Here is a 16,856-nt window from a genome sequence, read left to right as displayed (position 1 = left end):
ATTTTTTAATTACAAAAGGCAGACTAATAGTTACTGAAACAATTGTACTCGATTACTGGAATTATAATTGTACTAAAATATAAAATCCGAAAAAAAGTATTATTTTGAATTTTTTTTCATTCACATTCAAAGATTTATCAATAATTGATTTCGCAAATTAAAAAAAATTTCAATGATGAATAACTGTTTCTCTTAATTCTAACTAACGGCAAATAAGTGCAATTTTGAAAAATTATGGTTTGGAAAATTTTACCTTTAAAGCCGAAAGAGACACCGGTATCCGACGCTATATTTCATAAACGAAAAATTATTAAATCGCTATATATCATGTTTGTCTCTCCTGTTTGTTTCGCCTAAGTTAATACAAAATAATGAATAAAGTATGAAAAATATGCTTAATAAAAATTCTTCGAGAAAGAGCTTAACTTTAAATACAGGGCAAAAAAAAAAAAAAAAANGTGAAATTAAAATGGGGAAAAAAAAAAAAAAAAAAAACAGACAAACTATTTTTAATATAACTCTATTAAAAATAACTCTATTAATTAAAAGTAAGCATATTAAAAATATACCAAATCATAACAACAATATACTTTTATTAACAAATCAATTTAATTGGTTTCTAAATTGCCGTCTTTTACAGCGGAGCAAACGCTTACCTAAATTTTCCCCAATGGGCCGCATGTCAGTGCTGGAAGAGATTTCTTTTCACTAATTAAAAGCGCTTTACCGCGTCCAACAAGCTCTTAACTCTTAGAACGATAGGATTCTGCGGAATTTGGACTTGCGGCATAACACCTCAGGTTTTTGAAGATGAGGACGTCGAAATCAGTGGGCCATCAGTGGATCGTCAGTGGGCCAAAAGCACTTCAGAAACGTAAATAGAACGCTCGCAGGAAAGCGCATTTTCCAGAGACGATATCATGATAATGGCCACCCTACTCGCCAGATCTCAATGCTATGAATTACAGTACATGGTCCATTTCGGAGTCAAGGGTTACCACACCCTGACCACAGTTACAGCTTGAATGCGATTGATTGAAGAAAGAAGACTTGTGGCCTATTTCTGATAACTTCAAGAAACGTTTGCGCCTCTGCATCTCTGCAAAAGGCGGCTACGTTGAAACCAATTACATTTATTTATTAGTAAAAGTCTACTGTTATCATTATTTGTTATATTTTGTTAATTTATTTATTTTTAATAAAGTTATACTAAACATTGTTTGCTCGAGTTTTTTTTCCTTGCCGGGTCTTTAAGTTACAAAACCAGACCGCAAAACGCATCTTTCTGAATAAACATGCCTTTTTTCGGTGAAATTTTGATTTTTTGAATTTCAATATTAGAGGTACTGTTGTCCTTCTTATATTGAAATTCAAGAAATCCAAATCTCTGTAATATAGGAACATCTGGAAAATAGAAACCCACGTACTCTGGAAAATAGGAACCCAAAAGATTTGTTAAAAAAAGTGGTTAATAGTTCGCCTTTCATAATATTTTTATTTTATTTATTTATTATTTTGTATTTCGTCATATTTCTGGAATTATTTGATCCAATCAAAACATTTTACAGGCAATTATAAAACTCGTTTATCTAAAGATAATTTGTTACAAAATATAAAATTGTATTTAGTATTCCTAATAAATTTATTACGTTCTAAGCATTTTTAATATATCATTAAACTTTTACATAATTTAAGAGTATGTCATTTTAAATAACAAAACTACAATTTGAGGGAATTCGGTCAAATTGTTCAAACTTCGTAGCTCGTCTTTAAGAGCTAAATTAGCTTGTCAAAAGAGCGGTCATTAATAGCTAAAATATAATTAAAATTAGTGTGCTTTCGTTAAAAAAATTGCCTAAAATTTACTGAATAAATGTGCAACAATTATTTTGTTGTTGTTGTTGTTGTATCTTATGTCACTTGCCAAAAGCAGCAGCATCTTTTAAAGATATGACGAAACACGCAAAAGGGGAAATTGATTTTCAAAGGTCTAAATTTGAAACCAATCTCCAGACGAAACTATTGGAAACATTTACTCCAGATTCAGATTAGCCCTCACCCATATTTCATATTTTGAGAAACAAAAATTCATATTCGTAACAGTGACAAAAAAGGAACGTTATAAGTACAAGTTCTTTTCTGTCGATTTTGTAATCTAAATTATTGCCTGCACAGCACAAAATTAGTTAGCATGCTTCAGATTAGAATTAACAGTAATTAAAATTATTGAATTGACAGTAAATTAAAAATATCAACAATATTTCATTATTTTTTTGATAATTATAAATAAAATAAATAAGTAATATAAACTGTAATGAAAAGTGCCGGTTTGAAAAGTTGTATGAGTTAATGATAAGCATTATAGATAAAAATAGGGTCAAATTTATTTAAAATTTTTATTTCCTGTTTAAATTATTATTTAAGAAATTTCACCAATGACTTGTTTTATACTGTAACTCGTAATTCTTCAACTTATTCGAAGGCATTAGAATTATAATATTCTCAGAGCTTTGCTAGAAAGGCTTTGCTAAAACAGTTTGAGCGGAATATTTATTATTTATAATACTATTTCTTTTATAATACTTTTGTTGTAAGGAACTGTAAATTCGTAATTAAAACTAATGAGTATTTAAATAACTTTTTGATGATCAAATATTTTAGTTTTTCTCTCTTTAATTTTTTTTAAAAACTTATTCTGATGCCTAGTTCATTTATATTATACTAGTCCTGATACACTAATAAAAATTTAGTTATAAAAAAACAGCGTGATATTTATCGATTAAAAGTTTTTTAGAAAAATTTTAATATTTGAAATGAATTTCTGAAATAAACAAATTGTCTAACACAACCATTTATATGAATTTTCAAAATGTTACCATTTTCTTTAAATTTTAAAAACTGAAATAGAATTGTTTAGCAATAATGACTTTGCAGGAAAAATAAATTTTTTTGAAAATGAAAATATTGATTAAATTTATATCATCTTTAATTCCTATATTTCTGAGTTTATTTATAGCAATATGTATGGACTCTTATAATTCATTTTTCAATTGTATAACTAAAATTAAATAAATTAAATCTTAATTATTAATAAATTAAAATATTTATTAATTAATATATGGTGTAATAAAAGAATAGTTTTAAAATTTAACAAGGTAAGAACAAGTAACTTAACAATAAAAAAAAATTATATATATATATGAATTACAGTACATGGTCCATTTCGGAGTCAAGGGTGACCACACCCCGACCACAGTTACAGCTTGAATGCGATTGATTGAAGAAAGAAGACTTGTGGCCTATTTCTGATAACTTCAAGAAANATATATTGATATATTGATTTAGCAGTAAAAGTAAACAATATTTTAAAATGGAAAAAATTCTTTTTAGTTAATTGTGTAGATGGCAGCACAACTGAATGAAACAACAAATCTCAAGCTGATTTCTTTTTCCTCTCTTGATTCCTCTTCCTCACAAATAATCTGTCTTGACAGATTTCCGATAGAACAAGAAATTTTTTTAAAATTGCATTATCTTGCTTATGTGAGGCCTTCTAAGGGGCTAAAAAGGAACCACTTTCAACTTCTTGAAATCCAATCAACTAAAAATTTTATTTCGCTTTCTATGTTATTATAATCTTTTATTTTGAATAATTACACACACACATACAAATAATGTTCCTCGTGTGCCATACGGAATCTTTTTCGATTCCTATTCTATACGCGAAAGATGCACTTTTAAATTCAAGGCGATTTTTTTCCTTAAGAACCACGGTGCAAATAAATAAATAAATAAAAATAAAATACTTTGATTTGAAAAAATTAAAAATATTATCGAACATAAGAATTGCTTTTTACTCTCTTTTATGCTCATACTATGTTAATTTTAAGGAATTGAAATGAAAGGAGATTTTTATTAATTTCTTGTTCAAAATTTAAATGAAAATTTTGCATGAGTGACTGAAATTAAAGTTTTGATATTAAAATTGCGTGTATACTAGAGAAACGAGAATGAGATGCGAAGAAATATTAATGATGGTGTTGAAACAACAACAACAACAGTAATAATAATAATAACACTAATAAGAAAATTTCCGTACAATGTTAAATTTTCATTATAAAACTGAAAAAAATTTTGGAGCTGGAATTGTTAATATTTGGACTACAGCTAAAGTGTTAGGCAAATCTGGATTAATTAAAAAAATTAATTAATGAAGAAACACAATGCTGTTATTAGCTATTCATTTCTTTCTTCATAAGAAGAATGAGAATATTTTATTCATTCACAAAAAACTTTGATATTTTTTGTAATTTATGAATATGAATAAACAATAAGTTATCGAAAATTCAATTCTAAAATATCAACAATTAATCTAGTCAGAAAATTTGGTATGCTAGAAAAAATTGGATATTCATATTTAATTATAAATTTAAAAAGATTCCATCCACGTATCACGTACGTGGAGTTGAATAGATACATTAAAGTTTGATGAATAATTTATGTTTAAGCTCAAAATGTGTTTCAAATGCAACTATTACAGTTGAAAAAAAAAGAGAATCTAATTTTGAAATGTATATATCATTTTAAATAGTAAAAAACAAATTATATTTTTCAATTTCAATTTCAAAGAAGTAAGGAAATTAAGATTAAAATATTGTTTTCTTTAATAAATTTTTATATTTTTGGAGAAAAAAAATTTGCCTGATCAAGTTCAACTCTTCACTGCCAATTTTTATTTGATGGTCTTCTGTTTTATTTAATCAAAATTACATATTAATATTTTCATTAATATTTAATGGGGAACTTCGTCGTATCATTTTCGAGCAATTGTTTAATTTTTATGTAATTCGATTGTATTAATATATTTAAAAATCATAAAACATATCATCTTTTAATTTCACATTGATATGCAATAAAAATAAAATATACATTCAGTAATATTAAATAGAGTTTTCACTAAAACAACGCTTTTCATTCGCAGATTAACGTGATAACTTTCGCAAGCAATTTTTATCTTATGTGCTTAACAGCGGGTATATAATTTTTTAATGTAATTTCAGTTCTGAATATAATATTTGAATACCATTATATTTTTTGAAAACTTAATGTTAACCTTTCCTTTTAAAACATTTTTTATTCGAAATTTTCTCACAACAAATTAAAAATATAACTGTGAGAACAACACGAAAGAATGGTGTATCAGGTTCATTTTGAATGCAAATTTTGTCCAGTTTAACACCTTCATAAGTAGATTGCAGCAAATCTGCTCGTTATTATGATTCATGATTGTATAGTTCTTCCTTCAAACGAGTTTTTAAGAGTGTTCAAAACATTTATAAGGCCAAACTATATTTAAAATTTTTTATTTTTTTTATTTCCAATGAGCTGCACAATCGGTCTTGCCTATGAGCAGACCTAGTGCGTTCTCCAGAGGTGGTATCCACTCTTTCAGGACCACCACAATGGGTGAGATACCATTGGTCATGTTAATTTGGACGTCTAGTTTCTGCCACACTAGATGGCAGCACCGAGACTCTATTTGGATGCTAAAGTGCACTAGGAATTTAATTTTGCCGGAAATGCCAAGAGCCAATAAGGCACTCCAGGGATCTTTTACATGCCGCATAATCATACGACATGGCCGCTGAGGATTTTCTGCATCCCAAAAATCCGGTGTCTGGGCCGGGGATCGAACCCGCAGACTTGGGCTCAGAAGGCTGACGCCAAACCAACTGCGCCACCCAGCCACATATTTTAAAACTAAATTTATGATATTTCATTTAGAATATACAAAGAAAATACTTGTCTTATTAACAACCCAGATAGCAAAATAAGGTTTATTTTCACTCAGCCAAAACTTTTCAATGTTAACCTAAAAATGTTTGCAATGTGGTTCATGCGTAAACCTTCTAACCTTAAAACAAGATCTGTGACAATCTGCTCTATTCTACGCACTTTACCCTAATCAAAAACCTTGGAAAACAACCTTCTATATAAAAACCTTTAATCGAGATTGACTCAGGGTTTTTCTGTGTGAAAAAATCCTTTAATAAAGCTAGTCTCAAGGTGAAAATAATCTTAAATCTAGGTAATTATAAGGTTTCTTTTCGCAATATCTTGTATGCTCAACTAAAATCCACCTTGTCATGAAATTTTAATGGACGATGCAATTTGATCCTATCGCTAGTGTGACGTCAGCCAAAACGTCATTAAGGATCTAAGTGACAATACTAGGACTGAGCTATAAATCGATATATCGCGACATATCGATTTAACGCCTATAGGCAGGTCGATACAGCGACTTTCGTTTCGGGCGATGCATCAGAAATCTGATTTAAGCCGTCGAGTAAGGAAGACAAACACAAAACGATATACCGATACAGCGTCTTTCGTTCCAGGCGATGCATCAGAAATCTGATTTAAGCCGTCGAGTAAAGAAGACGAACACAAAACGATATGTATATATCNCTTTTATTCAAATGTTACTACTATTTTCATATTTATTTTTCTAAGACTGTGTTGCTATATCAAAATCAAATAGTATAGTTTTTTTTTCACGAGTCTCAACCTGCCTCTTTTGGTCCTGGTTGACAACAGTTCATGCAGAAAAAAAATAAGGCCACAAAAATACACGGTGAAGATCTGGGTGATGTGGAATAATTGCATTGTGAATTTTCAAAACGAGGGTACCAATATTCAAATGACTACAATTAAGATTCAAGGACCTACAAGTTTTAAAGATAATAAACTGGAGAACCTTGGCTAAGGGAAGAATGTCTTGGCATAGGCTTGTTGAGAAGGCCAAGGCCCATCCTGGGCTGTCGTGCCAATGAGAAGAAGAAGAGTTTGTTGAGGTCCCTATTAACTCGGATAATCGGGACTCTACTGTATTTTCAATGGGACTGACTTGGTGATCGCCGTTGTTACCTTGTACTGAACGCAAACTATTTTTGAAAAGAATATATAAAGAAGTGTTTCTTAATTAATTAGTTAAATTTTTTTAAAACAAAACTTTTTTTATTATTTTTAAATGTGAAAATTAATTTTGATATTATATGTTTAAGTAATTTTTTACATTATTGAATTTATTACAATCTGAAATCTAATTTAAGATGCCCATTAAGAATTAAATTACAAAGTAATTAAATTTGTTAGGCAATTTTTTACTTTATTTTAATTTATTAAAAACTTTTTGGATAAAACTTCTAATAATTTAACGGGGTTTTATAACTGATTTTACAATTATAAATCTTCAGTTGCTTCTATTTTTATAAATAAAATTATAACAAAACTTATTTTTTCTCTTTTGAATTTGGACATATATCAATCAACTTTGTTTATTCAAAAAAATTAATAAGGTTTGCGACTTCTTTTTTTTAATTTTTTTTTTTTTAGTCATTTACCGCTTCGTTTTATTAAAGAGTAAAATCGTGTTTTTTAATTTTCTTTCACTATTGTCAGTTAAATATATCATCGAATATCATAATTAATTTGTTTTTATTTTTAAGAAATTAAACTTTACTTTGCTTTTTCGTTCAGAATTCGATAATAATTCAATTTAACTTATTTATGTGAAATAATAATAATAAAAAATAGTGTTTCAAAAGCTTTTTTTTTTTTTTCAAATTTATTTAGCAGTTTGTTTTCAGCATACAAATAACATTAATTATCGTTAAAAATTAATAATAATATTAATTTTTAACGAGCTTATTTTTTAAATTTGCTTTCTATATTGTTAGGTGAATATATAGATAAAATTCAATTTTATTTATTTTTTTATTATTTATTTTTAAACTAAGCTTACTTATTTTTAAACTAAGCTTACTTTTACTTATTTTTAAACTAAACTTATTTTTAATCTTTCTTTATTTGCTCGATCATTTTTAGAAAATATAACATTAATATTTTTATTAAGCAAAACATATATATCTTCAAATTCCTAAATTGATTTAAATCAATCTGAGTATGAAGTTTTGATAGAAATTCGACTTTCTGTGCCTTACGAGTAAATGAAATTCAAAAATACTATATCGCGATACATCGCTATATCGCGATGCAAAACTGACGATGCATCACGATATAAAATCTCTTATATCGCCCAGTTCTAGACAATACTTAAGGCTCCTAACAATACTTTTTAAAAAGCTTTAAAATATAATTTTTAATCCTTTTAGGATGAAAGGTTTGAAACTGCAATATTTTTGCTTCACTGAGAAAAGGTTTTAAGTACAAACATTTTCGTGTTAATAAAAAGTAAATTCAGAAATAAGGTTGCCGTAAAGTTACAATGCTTTCTGGGCAAGTACCGGTTTATACATCGTTCAATATTGCTGCAACCTTAATGTAAATGGTAAGTTGAGCCATTTAACCATATTTCTTAAACTTGATTAAATGATATTATATTTTAATTTGAACGGAAACCAGGTTTAATTTAACATCTATTTTTAAAAAGTTTTCTGCAAATTTGAATATATTATGAATCAAGATAGTGGTTAAGTGTCTCCTCGATTTTGCTGAGAGTGTTCAGGGAAAAAAAAATAATGGTAAAACTACCGTACTGTATAGTAATAACATTTCTCGTGAAAAGAAAATATAATTCTGGTTGGTAGAACCAAAATATATAATATTCAAACTATTCATTTGGCAATTTTCCCGTCCAAATGGTAAATTTTTTCCGGAAATCCTAGTTTTCAAAATTACATTTCTTATTACAACACATTTAATAAAAAATACAAAACTGGCAGTACATTTAACCGAATAAATGATTTTATACCATGTTCTAATGCATCATGATAAAATTACCGAATTTCACCATATTTACCAAATTTTATCGCACATTTTAAACTATATTTTATTGTTAATTTTACTGAAATCATTAAAAAAGCTCTTCGGTATCAAATCTGTGCTTTTTGGTATTCTGCAAAGACAGAAACACGGTAAATTTCACCATATTTTGGTAATTTAGATGATACTTTTTTTTTCTCATTGTATGAACAAAACACTAAACACATAGTTATTAGTATGGCATATAACTTTAGAAAGCAGAATGGTATTTTTCTGTTTCCTAAAATAATTTTTATGTTTTTTTTTCTTCCACATATCTGGTTTTATAGGCGGTTTAAGGGGATAGATGGCGAGTTATTGTTAAATGATAACTTATTATTGTTATATGTTATTGTTAATTGTTAAATGATTGTAGTATTTTCGGATATTGCGGCCATGTAGGTTTTTTTTTAAAATTTAAACTCAGAAAGCAATGGGATGCAAAGGAAATGATCAGTAACTATGAGGGCACGTGCTTATATCATTCTGGGGAGTCTATCAATACAAAATGTAATGCTTCTACGTGTATAACTGAAATTGATTGAGTTAATTTATACGTATATTAAAAGGATTAATATTAATTTATATTATCAAATTCGAAAGCTTGGAATGGAAATTAAAATTTGAATTAAAATTATCTTACTATTTACTTTTTGAATCTGTGATAATCTAGAATTTTAAGTCATTTTTCAAACTTTAACACGCAATAACACCAGATATAAACAAAGGAGATGTTACTTGCTCAACTATTAAGGCTATTTTTCTATTAAAAAATAATATTTGTTTTTTTCCCCTGTTGTTTCATATTTGCATTGAAGATTTATGATTTTTCCGTGATTTTGGCACGAACCTTAGAACCTCTGTCTCTTTCTGTAGGAGTCTGGTGATGCCAAAAATCAGTTAAACTTACAAAATATATGTATAAGTACTGGAATAAAAATATGTATGAAAATGGTTTTTTTTTTTTTTTTTTCAGTTTTTGACTTTTAAAGAATTTTGCGCAGTTATTGCATAATAATTTTCTGTAAAATTCTTGCCAATTTTAAGAATGTAAAAAAGAAATTATTTTAGCCGATATTTCATTGGCTGCAAACACATTAATTAATAAAGACATATTAATAAAGCACACATTCACTGACACTTTTTACACTTTCTGCTAATTTCATCATCTCAAAACTAAGATTTATTTTTTATTATAATGGATAGTAAAGTCTGGTATGAGAATCAAATATAAAATTAAAGAAATGAAAGCGTATCGTATCCCACTTTTATTTTTCAAATGGCCAAAATCGTGGTCATAACGGAAAGGATAATTTATTATGTTCGAAATAAATTTTGATTTATTTTAGGCATAAATTGCAGTTTATAAAATTCAAGTAAATTTTTAAACCGACTTATTTTTTACTTTTTCACAAATCGAAAAAAATCCCATATTTGACTACTAATGTCTCTTTTAAACATTTTCTAGTATTTTGTTGAAGTGGAGACTTTAGATCTACTTTATTGTGGTTGTGGCAATAAAGGAAATAATTCATAAGAAATAATTCATTTACCAATCAAAAAATTTAATTTCATTTTACAAAAAAATTTATCTATATTAACAAATTTCATGAATTGTTTTCAGAAGATATCCTAGCAAACGTTTTAAAATTCAATATGTTCAGGATATCATTCAAAATCAGCACGTCATATTTGTCCTAATTATGAATGTCCTTATTTCTGGTTCACAATCAGATAGAAGGCAACCTTACTGAAAACGTTGTATTTTCATTTTCACTTGGTTGGCATAGAAAGATTGAGTAGCTAATCCTTTTTTAAACATGCCAAGCTTGCTTTCTTAAAGGTTGAATAAAGGGAATCAAAAAACTTTCCAAAATAATATTATTTCCTAACTTTTACTGCAAACTTGCTTTTTCCTTTCTTTTTTTTAAATTTTTGCTTTCGCCTGACTCTCAAATGCAGCATTTTGTTGGTCTTGAGAACTTAATGATCAGGCAAACACTCAGCACTCACTTTTAAAATGTTAAAGAATATATATATAAAAGCCAGCGTAAATAAATCTTGATTCAGAGATAGTCATAAAATCTAAAGTAAACTTTGAGAAGGTGAATTTATCCTCAGTTTGAAAACGCTTTCTACTCTTGATTTGCGGATGATTATTCATTCTCGATTTCAAAAGGTTTTTCTAGCATTGTTTTGTAAAGGCAGACTCAACCTCGATATTAAAGGTTAGTTTATGCAAGCTTAATGCGAACCTCATAGCGCGGTAACTAACATAGTTAAATTTAACATTGTTTCAAGCTTCCCTGGTTTATTTGCTAATCATTTATAATCCTTGTTGGGCCTTGTGATAAAGGTTATTGCTGACTTTAAGATCAATCTTACACTGTTAACTGGCTATGGCGTGCCTTCTGAAGTATAATTTTATTTAAAAAATCTAAGCTGGTTATTTGTTCTGTTTTGTTTCTCCTTGTTTGAAGCGGATACGTTGTGATTTCAATGTCGACGTTATTTTTTAATCAACAGGAAATAATATTGACAGAACTAACAGTAATGTTCTAAAACATGTTGTAATAATGACCCAAAATTAATACTTTTTTCTAATTGTTTTCAGTTTCCATAAATAATTTAATTTAATAGTTTGGGATTTTAATCTTAGAATTTCAATCACTAGATAAAATAGAGAAATTAAATATTTAATTTTAAAGTTCAAATGGAAATGCATTCTTTTAAAAAATTATTTTCGTTCGCAATGATAATCCGTTGACGAGTGAGAAGTTCTGAACGGCAGTCTATTAATGTTCATGAATAAACACGCTCTTGGCAATGAAAAATGAGCGATATATTGAATGAAAAATGAACCAACGAGTTTTCTTGTCATGAGGCCGTCCGATTTATGTCTTATTTTGAAAATTTTTGTCAGTCAGTTAAAAGGATAAGTTATATAATGGATTTCCTTGTTTCATTTCGTCACCTATTCAGTTACATTTTATCTTTTTTTTTTAGGACCGTCTTTGAGCAGTCGATCCAATTTTGGGTTAACTACCACTAATTTTCAACTCCGTAGCTTTGTAATTTTGAACTCAATTGAGAAGAATCCCAATCCTGGTATTTGCGTTACATGTTGAGGAAAACCACGGAAACCTCCCACGGTTAGCCTAGTGGCAAGGGGACTCTTGCCCGTGATTGTATACCACTGAGGATACTTAACGCGAGCACTGTGGTCGGTGCGAACCGGGTGTAGAATTTGTATCGACCAGCTACCGCTGGGATTCGAACCCGTTTCACCGCATTTGTTAGGGAGACGCTATATCCCCTGAGCCACCACGACCCTTTCAGAATTTTTTTCTAGCTCGAAGTAAATTAAAATTTAATTAAATAAAATAAATTTAAATTTAAAAATGACGGTGATGGCAGTGCACGCTGAGCACTGATAAGTGGACGTTGCTCGATCTCCATAACGTATAATCTGAAACGGGACAAAAAACTAACGGTTATATATGAGTATAGCCATGGTTAGAACCAAAAAAAAAAAAATCTGAAAAATGTCTTAAAAGTGGTGTCCATTTGAAAAAAGATAACAAAAGTCGACTTTTTTGGCATTTAATTGTACATAAAATTTAAATTTTGGAAAAGGTACAATTTTCGTTGGCTCCAACAATAATGACATTAATTCTCTACGAATTTCTAGAGCGCAATCAAAGTCTATTGAGTAGTTTTTTTGCAATCCGCAATTATCACACAAAAAAAGCATTTTTTCGAAATCACGTTAAAAAAATTTTATAAGGCATTTTCGGTTTTTTTGGGACTTATTTATTTTTTATTTTTTTTGGTAAAAATGCTGATAACCGATTATTAATTTAATTCTGTACAGAAAACATAACATAATGTACTTCAAGTGGTATTTCTTGAAGACAGATAAAATCTTTAAAAATTTTGAAATTTCTAAAGGACTGCCTGGGAAAGATTTATTATTCAAATACTATTTTAGATACGTTAAATTTTATTGAAGAAAAAAAACTTTCTCAATTTAAGAATTATCAAATTACAAGCATAATGAGTTGTGAAAACTTTCAAAATAATTCAGATATATTTTAAAATTACAGAAAAGCAGGTTTAAATTAATCATTCTATCACGCTGTTTAATATAAATAGAACTCTCATTGATATGCATTTTGTAATAGGCAAATTACACACCCCCACACACACACATACATGCATATATATATATATAGTAAGGAAGTAATTTATTAGGCTTAAAGCACACACAAAATGTTTGTAACACACTTCATCGAAATATATTCTTCATTTATAATAATATACTTTCGATCAAAAACCATTTGTATTCCAGCTGTATGGAATACCTCTGATTTATAGTCAGAAAATTAAAAATATTTTTTTAAAAGACTCTTGTCTGGCATAAGGTTTATTCTCTAAAAGCGTCTCAGAGCCTTGATAAAAAGAAGAAAAAATAAATTTAAAATATTTTTTGTGGAAGACTCATGTTTGACAAAACGTTTATTTCTCTAAACAGCTTAGAGCCTTGATAAAAGAAAGTAAAAAACTGTTTCATCAGCTTCTTGAAATTAATTCTTCAAAAATGCTTCAATAACCATAAATTAAAAGGAATTCTCGTCTCCAGTCTCGTGTTTGACAGAGAATTCCTTTTCCAAAAATAAAATAAAGGCAATACATTTTTAAAAAAAACTAATTTGAAAAACTCTAATAGTTTATTTTTTTAAAAAAGACTTAGTGCCAATAAATTAGAAAAAAAAATTGTTTTGACAGCCTTTTCTTTGATAAAGCGTTAAATTTCTAAAATAAAAAAAATNGAATTCTCGCCTCCAGTCTCGTGTTTGACAGAGAATTCATTTTCCAAAAATAAAATAGAGGCAATACATTTTTAAAAAAAACTAATTTGAAAAACTCTAATAGTTTATTTTTTTAAAAAAGACTCAGTGCCAATAAATTAGAAAAAAAAATTGTTTTGACAGCCTTTTCTTTGATAAAGCGTTAAATTTCTAAAATAAAAAAAATTAAATATTTAGGGATGGGATATTCAGTATGGAACAAGCTTGAAAAATATGATGGATGAGGCAGAAACTGGTGTTTCAACTCATCAAATCAGGTTAGGGTGACTTATGAAAAGTGAGACTTTGTATTACTACGAAGTAAAAACTTTTTTCTATTTGCCAACCCTGGATTTAACGATAACAACTTAAGATGAGCTATTTTGAATGGTTATCAGTTATCTTTCCCATTACTTATTTAGAATCTACCATTACAAAATACATAATTTGAAGTTCATTCACTTTTTGACCAGTGACCGAAATAACTGCAGAATTTTTATAATTTACAACAACTACTTTATTACAAATATGAAATAAAAATACCTACTGCTGAAGCAACTTTTCTTAAAATTTAGTAACTATAAACTACTTTCAAATATAGTAACTACTTCCTTACTTTAAAGAGACGCGTAATTTGGTAGAGAACTTAATTTACACTTATGTTCAAAATGTTTTTGAGTAAAAAATTGGCTTATATTAAACCTGAGGAATTATTAAGAGATATTTCTCTCGTTTACATGAACCAGATTGTTTTTCTAAAACACTTTTGTTTCAAAAATGATCATTTAACCTTCAGCTTCTTATACCCTTTTCGAGAGCGACTTTTTAATTTAGAAATGATAGAAAACATTGAAAAAATTTAATTTTTTTAAGTGTTTTAATGCTCTTTTGTTTCCTCAAAGAAATTAAATAACATCGAAAATGGGTTCCCTTCCTTTGAAATAACATCAATGCTTCACGAATGAACATTTGCATCTGAAAGAATGACCAAAGTGATAGATTATCTTTTCTTCATAATAGCTAATTTAAATGTTAGTTTTACTTAATTCAACGTAAATAATTCTAAATAAGTGATTCTAAATAAGTTATTCATATTAACACTCAGTCGCAGCTGTAGGGAGCATGTTCATCGCACCCATGACGAACTCGCGAAGATTTGTACCCATGAAATTCTAAAAAATTGCTGCTTTAGAACCTTTTTTTTTCTGTATTAAACTGGCATTAAAAGTAGTAGCCAGGAATAGCTACAAACTACTGTTTTTTCATATTGCACTACACACTACACTACTTTTTTTTTTAAAAAAAAAGTAGCTCACTGCGCTACAAACTACGAAAGAAAATAGTGACTATAATAGAGTAGAGAATAGCTTCACTACTTGTAGCGCGCTACATCAGACCACGATTTTTGACCAATTGAAAACTCGTAGAAAAAAGATAATAAATAAAAAGATACTGATGTACACTTACCATACAGAAAATCTTCTAACTGGTTGGCCAGGTGAACTGTGGGTTTCTTTAAAAGAATGGTGGCGCTTTCTGTAGGAATCCATTATCACACTGTTATCTCTGAAGATGATTATGTATAATTTTTACAACTATTAGTAAATGATTATGTTAGTATTAGTTTAATTGTGCTAGTTGTAAAATTGGAATTATTTGTAATTATTCAAGTATAATAAATAGCTGTATTTCTTTTCGATTGAGTATGAATTTTTAACTAAAATAAAATAAAAAATCTATTCTTTGCCAGTGACAATCAATAAAAAAATTTCGCAACTTTGATGATATTGATTTGTTTTCAAAGGAAGTTCATGACGTTGCTTAAGAATAATTGAAATATCTTTGCGGTAAACAAAAGTTATTTTGTAGAATGATTAATAGATTTTCTGAAAACAAATCTTATGTAAACAAGCAATTGACGTTTTTTACAAAACAAATTTGTTCCACGAAATCTTTTAAGAAATCGCTTGCACTTCAAACGAACCTATTCTTGAAAAATGATTCATTGACTTATATCTCCTTCCTAAATATTACACAATGAAATTGGAGCTAATTAAGACTATATAATATATTGATATGGCGTAGATTAATTCGATACCTTACAAATTTGAAACAATTTATGAAAAACTTGATAGGTATAACAACAAAATACTCTGTTTCTTCAATCGTTTTTAAAAAGTGCTGAAATAAGTTATAAGAGACCATTGAAATATCTTTTCATTAAGACGGCTAAAATAGCTTTCATATCATTCTAGTTTACGAACTGTCCAAAATACTTATCAATTGTGAACTAAAATAGAACAAATTTTCTCAATGAAAGGAAAGTTCAACGTTCCAAACCAATGTTCGAGGACTCACATAACTCTAATCCTAGGTGGTTTCTAGGCAACATCTTCGATGGGGTCGTTGAGAACGCATGGATACCAGTCCAGCTGTCATCCTTCTAAAATTAACAATCATTCGATATCAAAATAACTCAGATGTCTACCTGTGACCGACTCGTACCCTCTCTCGCACTTGAAGATGTCATAACAAAGCAGACGATATTTACAAAAATGCGCGGGAAATCGTTAAGGTACTTTCTCATTTCTGATAAATCTAGCTGTGGATTTTAGAAAACAAATTTATTTTTGAGGTTCCGGTAAAACTGAGAAGTATCTAAAATGCTTATTGCGTCTGCGTGAATTTGAACGGGGATGCAGCAGCAAGGTAAGGTTCTCCCCGGTAACCATAGAAACTTCCACTTCCGTCGTGGGACTTCCGGGTAGCCAGGTCTTACTTCCCATCTTAAATATTCTTTTCTTGTATGATCTAGTCAAATTTACTTGAAGTAATTACAGGGAAAGCTTCAGACGCGTTTGATGAAAAATGTTATAATTGTTGACATAATTTTCTTTCACTACGTTATTTAACTGATACTCTCTTAAACAGCGCAGCGCTATATGTTTCCCAATTAGCTAAATAAGGAAGTTTTGTTTCATTGATTAGAAGCTGCTTTTTTTCTTCTTATTGCTTCAAATGTTACGATGATCTGTGTATAAATTAGTTAATTATAGGTCTTCAATCGAAAGTTTTACATCGAGATTTCATTTTCTTTTCAGTCTATTCTTTCGATTTTTCAAAATAGCATTTTAATTATTATTTAGCGCAAGAGGAAAAACCTTCGCAAAAAAATTCTGATGA

General features: G+C 28.6%; 1 protein-coding gene across 1 annotated transcript in view; it reads right to left on the bottom strand.

Annotated features, from left to right (window-relative positions):
- LOC107441590 (rap guanine nucleotide exchange factor 2) overlaps positions 1-16,376 on the bottom strand; it is a 137,693-nt gene extending 121,317 nt beyond the window's left edge. The window contains exon 1 of the mRNA XM_043040036.2: positions 15,141-16,376. Coding sequence (XP_042895970.1) covers positions 15,141-15,223 — 83 coding nt within the window. The 5' untranslated portion in view covers positions 15,224-16,376. The remainder of the gene's footprint in view (positions 1-15,140) is intronic.
- Between the last annotated feature and the right edge of the window lie 480 nt (positions 16,377-16,856).

This window comes from Parasteatoda tepidariorum, chromosome 4 (assembly GCF_043381705.1).
Source record: "Parasteatoda tepidariorum isolate YZ-2023 chromosome 4, CAS_Ptep_4.0, whole genome shotgun sequence".
Classification (NCBI taxonomy): Eukaryota; Metazoa; Arthropoda; class Arachnida; order Araneae; family Theridiidae; genus Parasteatoda; species Parasteatoda tepidariorum.
This window is presented reverse-complemented; position numbering and strand designations above follow the sequence as displayed.